Source organism: Antennarius striatus, chromosome 18 (assembly GCF_040054535.1).
Source record: "Antennarius striatus isolate MH-2024 chromosome 18, ASM4005453v1, whole genome shotgun sequence".
Taxonomy (NCBI): Eukaryota; Metazoa; Chordata; class Actinopteri; order Lophiiformes; family Antennariidae; genus Antennarius; species Antennarius striatus.
Genome location: NC_090793.1, coordinates 20384603 through 20391020, shown reverse-complemented (window position 1 = coordinate 20391020; position 6418 = coordinate 20384603). Strand labels below are relative to the sequence as shown.

The 6418-nt window shown below is 51.2% G+C and overlaps 1 protein-coding gene across 5 annotated transcripts; it reads left to right on the top strand.

The window, feature by feature from the left end:
* Nucleotides 1-3657: 3657 nt before the first annotated feature.
* On the top strand, nucleotides 3658-5498 carry LOC137612320 (transcription factor HES-1-B-like). Of its 5 annotated transcripts, XM_068340793.1 has the most exons (4): nucleotides 3658-3823; nucleotides 3908-4003; nucleotides 4079-4166; nucleotides 4470-5498. In XM_068340793.1, exons 1-4 carry the CDS (start codon nucleotides 3737-3739, stop codon nucleotides 4907-4909), a joined length of 711 nt encoding a protein of 236 aa, XP_068196894.1. In that variant the 5' UTR covers nucleotides 3658-3736; the 3' UTR covers nucleotides 4910-5498. The 5 variants fall into 5 exon arrangements, with proteins under 5 accessions (XP_068196894.1, XP_068196895.1, XP_068196893.1 ...); XM_068340794.1 differs by lacking the exon at nucleotides 3908-4003; XM_068340792.1 differs by having other exon boundaries at nucleotides 3908-4166.
* The last annotated feature ends 920 nt before the right edge of the window (nucleotides 5499-6418 follow it).

The following is a 6418-nucleotide window of genomic DNA, read 5'->3' as shown; positions in this document are numbered from 1 at the left end:
CAGACGTCTCCCGGGTGTTCTTCTGCAGACGGGGTTCATAACGCCGCTGGCCTTCAGAGGAATGTTTTTGAACCCTGACAGCACAAAGAAATCACATTCCTACGGGCCACAGAGTGAAAATACACAGTTAACCAACCCCCCAGCCCCGACACCTTTTCACCACGATGGTGTCCCTGACCATATTAACATGTAAATACACGTAGATACTCGGACAATTCACTCAAACGCATATAATCTACATGCTAACGAGAGCTTTAAAGACTCTCTGCTCCTGAATGTGCTTTGGAAACACTTTCATGTCTGGGGTTTAAAAATTAAAGCGAGCCCCCCCCCCCCCCTCTGAGGGCAGTTTCCAATCAGGCAGCGGCTGGGACGCCTTTCAGAGCCAGGACCCGGAGTTCAATCAGACTTCATCTCGTCACCTTGGCCTGCAGGTTGAAGATCTAATCGACCGAGCCGGCGGCGTTGGGGCACAGATGGCTGTCCGTCCTCTCTGGGGGGGGGCTGACTTGAGATGAAGAGTTAACCTCTTCATTGCCGTGAAAACGGCCTGAACGCTCTGGAGGTACTGAACCTTTTCTTATCGCACACGGCGTCCAATCACGTCTCAGATTCCACCATATCTTTGATTCAGCGCGTCACCACGACAACCACTTATTTCCCATCCTCAAGCCCCCCCCAGCTCCTCTTCTACCTCTCCCCTCCTCTTCTTTTTTTTTGTCCAAATAAAACAAAGCGGGGAGTGAATGCGCTCTGAGGTAGGTAAATGTATTCAGTGACATCAGCCGGGGGGGGGGCATTCCTGTACCACTTGTTTCCAGCCTTGTCTGGGGGCCGGACCCTCTGTTGGGCCCTTTGTCCCGCGTGTATTCCACACAGCCCCACAATTAATGGGGGCCTTGTCTAAGGCTCCTGGAGCAGAAACTGCTGTTGGGGAGGGGGACAAAAGGCGAGCAGAGCTGGGGGGGCCCACCCCTCTGTAAAGGGGGATTCAAAGGGAGAAAGGGGGGGACGGAGTGCTGGATGAGATGTTTAAGCGATCCCTCTGTCCCCCCCACCACCACCATCCCCGCCCCCCCAGGCCTGAGATGTTTTCATGCCAGCAGTTGAAAGGAATCCTTCGCACTGTTTGATGATGACGATGATCATTTCACTGCCCACACTGTGCCGCCGGCCGCAGGGGGGGTCAGGGCGGCAGGTGAGGAGGGTGTCAGGGCGAGGAAGAGGAGGAAGAGGAGGAAGAGGAGGGCGACTGACAGGATCACCTAGTTTCATTTACCCCCAATGTTTGGTCAGGTTGGTGTTTTATTCATTAGTCAAGCCCAGAATTCACAGGGGCAAGTGAAGAGGGGTAATTATTTTACTAAAATAAATACATAAATATAAAGTATATAAAAAATACAAAACATTTAAAAAAACCCTCAAAATATACACCCAGAACACAAAAACAACCTACCAACTTTTGCTTTTTGAATATCAATATTTGTGAAGCTGTAAATCTTCTGGTGCCTGAACGTATAGGAAATATTAAAGAGGTTTATTATCAGGAGTTAAATAGACGAGAACTTTGTGACATTAATGTCGTATTTCTTGTGATCCAAACGGAGTGGATCCAGACGTGACGCTGCAGAGGATGTCGGTGGTCGTTGGTTATCTGTTGGTTTCAGACGTACGTCGGGGTGTTTCGGTGATGCTGCTGCTTTGTGGCTTTAGTCGTTTTACCTTATTAGATGAAGGATTTATTTTGGAATTCTCTCATATTTTGTTTAAAGAAGGTGAGATGCAAACTTGTCAGATGTGTATGCAGGACATTTATTTAGTGTTTAACTCCAGCTCAGGCAGATTCCTGTGCTTCTAAAACTATATTTTGGTCCTTTATTTTGTCATTTTTAATTTTTAATCTTTTCTTTCCTTTGTTTTAAAGAAAATTCATGAATTTCTCTTTCCACTCTTGCACCTCCAGTCTGTCCCCACTGCCTTCAGCTGTTCCTATCAGTGACATGTGGGACCCTCAGACCCCCCCCCAGAGCCTCCCTCCCCGTTCCCACACTGATAGCATCAGAGCCGGGGGTAACCCCCATGCTGCTGCGGCAGCGCCTCACAATGGGGGGCTGTGTGCGCCCCGGTGATGGGGTGTGATTTACTGGTGAACCCCGAACCACTAAAACAACCAGTTAGACTTTAAACCATCCCTGGGGGGCCGTCAGGAGGAGAACTGAAGGTGTTTGTGGAAAACACACCATTCTACTCTATGAGGCCAAAGACCAGCGCCTCACTCTTCATCACTCTTCATCACTCTCCCTCACTCTTCATCACTCTTCATCACTTCATCCTGCTCTGACCTTCAGTTTGAAAAATCTGACCTATTGTATGTTGAATATCCACCTGATCATTAATACTGGTATTGATTTCAGTGTTTTAATCAGCTATAAAAGCTGAAGCGTCACTGACCTGAGTCATTGATCCTTCTTCTTCTTCTTCCTCCTCCTCTTCTTGATAACTCACTCACACACAGAAGAGTGACCTGACTTTTGGGGTCATTTCACCTCTGAGGATTAAGGAGCTTCACAAAGAGCATCTGCAGTCCATCAGGGAGGAGAGAGGCATCTCCTGATAGCTGTGGAGCCAACAGATGTCAGTGAACGCATCATCTCCTGCAGGGGAGACTTCAGATTAAACCAACGGATGAGGGATTATTCAGATTATTGTCACTCCATAGAATCAGACTCACCTGAGTTAACTCTGAATTCACCAGAGCCTAAAAATACAACAGAAGTCATGAGAATCAGAATCAGGGGCAAAAACCCAGGACATAGACGGCACCATTAACGCAGATGTAAAGAACATTAAATGAATCATTAAAGCTATACTTAAAGTTCACTTCACCAACGGCCCCTCGTTGGATAGTTTATGGTCATTTTACTCTGATAGAAGCACAATAAGACATTAAGACGAAACAGCATTAATCATTCCTTTGCGTTAGGAAGTTAATTTAGGTTTATTTATAAAAAATATCTGCATGTAAATAAAATAAACACTGATTTCTGGAGGCAAAAGCTTCAAGACTCCATTAATTTGGTGGGATTGTGTTTATGATATAAAAATGACTGATGAATGAAAAATTAGTTTCTACTTTTTGTAGTAAAGAAGGACAAAGAAGGAAATCCCTGAAAATGAATTCCTAAAAGTAGAAACGGGAGAGACTGGAGTCCTGAGGAGAGGAGGTCCTACAGGTGTCTCCAGGTAAAAACACGCCACAGGTGTTTCTAATCACTCAGGTTCAAACCGGTGCGCTGGATCTGGTGAATGTTTGAACGAGTAATGTGTTAATTTATGATTAATATTTAATAATTGAACATTAATTCAATAATTAGTGTATTGTTTGAATGTATGACGTCACCATCAGCCGTTGGAAGCGCGTGGATCGATGTCCTCCCTCCGGTACCGATTCCTGGACTCCTGGTAGTCCGTGAAGTCACGTCAGTGGGCACGACGGTCTCTGACAGCAGCCAATCACAGCGTCCCGCCGCACGAGCCCGCCGCCCTCCGCCCCGTGTCCCGCGCGCTCATTGGACACGCGCACACGAGCCGCTCGCGTGCGGGATCGGTGGATAAAACCGGAGTCGCTGGCACCGGGAGCGGAGTGGAACCCAGGACAGGAGGCGGCGAGGAGCTCCGAGCCGGGACCGAGGAGAGGAGGCGGGACCTGCGTGACGGTACAGCTCCCGGACCGAAGATGCCCGCCGGTAGTTCGGACCGGACGTCCCCCGCTGCGGCGGCGACCTCACCGGAGAAACCCCGCGTCCTACCGGAGAGCAGGAAGGTAAGGCTACCGGAGCCCCGGAGCCCCGGTTCCGTTACTCCGTTACTTTATTACAGGTCAGCCCTTCTCACCCCCCCCCTCCAGTCCTCTAAGCCAATCATGGAGAAGCGGAGGCGCGCGCGCATCAACGAGAGTCTGGGCCAGCTGAAGACCCTGATCACGGACGCGCTGAAGAAAGACGTAAGGGGTTCAGACCGGGACCGATTCAGGGCCCCCCCGGAGAACGTGAGCTCTAACCCCCCCATGTGTCCCCAGAGCTCCAGACACTCCAAGCTGGAGAAGGCCGACATCCTGGAGATGACGGTGAAGCACCTGAGGGGCCTGCAGCGCCTGCAGATGACGGGTATGTGAGCACTGGCCCCTGGTGCCGCTCCATCAGGGGCCCCTGGTGCCGCTCCATCAGGGGCCCCTGGTGTCGCTCCATCAGGGGCCCCTGATGTCGCTCCATCCGGGGCCCCTGATGTCGCTCCATCCGGGGCCCCTGGTGCCGCTCCATCAGGGGCCCCTGGTGCCGCTCCATCAGGGGCCCCTGGTGCCGCTCCATCAGGGGCCTCTGATGCCGCTCCATCTGGGGCCCCTGGCCCTTCAGAATAAAAGTTGAGTCTATCGATCGATCGGTCTGATTTGTTTCTGATCTCCCCTTCAGCCGCGGTGAACGCCGACCCGTGCATTCTGGGTAAATACCGAGCCGGCTTCAGCGAGTGCATCGGCGAGGTCACCCGCTTCCTGTCCACGTGCGAAGGCGTGAACGCCGACATGAGGACCCGCCTCCTGGGTCACCTGGCGGCCTGCGTGACCCACATCAACGCCGCCAACTTCTTCACGCCTCCGATGGGACTTCCTCAGAATGCCACGCCCATCCCAGCCCCTCCCCCTCAGATGGCGTGTAAAAGCGGCGTGGGGGTGCACCCCCAGCCGGACGGCGTGAAGCTGTACGGCGGCTTCCAGGTGGTGCCGACGGCCGATGGACAGTTCGCCGTTCTGGTTCCTAGTGCAGCTCTGCTGCCGCTGGCGGCGCCCAACGGGCATCACGTGACGCCCGGCGGCCCCCCAGTCACCTCAGACTCGGTGTGGAGGCCCTGGTAGGAGGTGTTGGGGCCTGGTCTGGACCCACAGGCGGCCCCCCAAGAGAGAATCCATAGTTTATTCAGTAGTCAGGAGGAACCCAGCAACCCTGAAGAGTAGGACGAGTAACGTGACCCCTCCCCCCAGAGGTGAGGTGTGAGTGGAGCATCAGTGGGCGGAGCTTAACTGGTGATGCAGGTGGACTGAGTGGGTTCAGGATGCTGAGGGGGGGTGTGAGCATCAGGCAGGTCGTTCTGGGGGGTTTCGCCTGTTAAAGCGCGTCAGAATGTCTGTTGGTGTGATGAAAGCTTTAGAAGTGAAAACTGATTGATTGATTGATTGATTGATTGATTGATTGATTCCTGTACATTTTGTAAATGTGTTCACACGCCTGATGTTCTCGACACGGACGATAGGGACTCGTGTTGCTCACTGTGATTTTTTTAAAAAGTGTTTTGATATGTCGCACTTGATGCGTTATGAAGCCTTGTGAAGCCTTATGAAGCCTTGTGAAGCCTTATGAAGCCTTATGAAGCCTTGTGAAGCCTTGTGAAGCCTTGTGAAGCCTTATGAAGCCCTGTATAAATAAAACCTTTTATCTTGTTTACCACTTTTGCAGTACTTGTTTTTCTTCTTCCTTAAAACCCCATCAGGTTGCCATGACGATGGGCCGTACAGACAAGTGGAAAGCCGGGTAGCATCCCTTTACTCGAACCCCCCGCCCCTACACATACATCCTGAATGTATGCCCCCCCCCCAGCATACATCAGATGAGGCCTAGTGACTCAAACTGGAGCCTACATGTGACTTTGAGGGGATTCTGTGCAGTAGACCAGCGGGGGCCCATCCAGTCAGGGGCCGTCCACGGGGCCCGGTGGCCCCAGCGTGTGTCCCGGAGCGTGGTGCTGACACGGAGCGTGACCGGGGGGGTCACAGGTGCCCCTCATTCCAGCAGCACGGAGCCTGGAGTCTGGCGGCCTGTCAGCAGACCTGGGGGGCCATCACCAGAGGACAGGGGCCCCCTTTGACAGGAGCCAACGGTGGCTCCTCCAGAGGCACACACACACACACACACACACACACACACACACAATCCACCACTGCTGGGATGCTCCTGATTAAATTATTCATGGAATTTAATTTAATTTAATTTAATTTAAATTAAATTAAATTAAATTAAATTAAAATTAATTTCATTTCATTTAAATTAATTAAATTTAATGGACGATAACCATGAATAAACAGTGATGATGATGTATTTGAGTTGTTCAATAAATAACAACTCAAACACTATTTAGCGTGAAATATTAAAAAGAGTGTTTAATCGTGTCTCAAACAGGAAGTGTGTGTCCGTGGCCCCCCCCCTGACTCCAGAACCTTCTCTTTGTGGACTAAACTGCGTCTACACGTCTGTTTTGCCCCGGCGAGAGAAGACTGGCAGTAAGGAGGACTTAAAGACACAAATAGTGCTCCCCCACCTATGGGGCGTCCTTTGAGAAGACCCCCCCAAACACAAAAACAAAGCGGGGC

What these genes read in the sequence shown, in the direction of transcription:
- LOC137612320 (XM_068340790.1), top strand. Translation starts at nt 3,737, where the DNA reads ATGCCCGCCGGTAGTTCGGACCGGACGTCCCCCGCTGCGGCGGCGACC. An exon ending in GCAGCGCCTGCAGATGACGG is followed by an intron (nt 4,167 to 4,469) that starts GTATGTGAGCAC and finishes TCTCCCCTTCAG; the next exon opens with CCGCGGTGAACGCCGACCCG.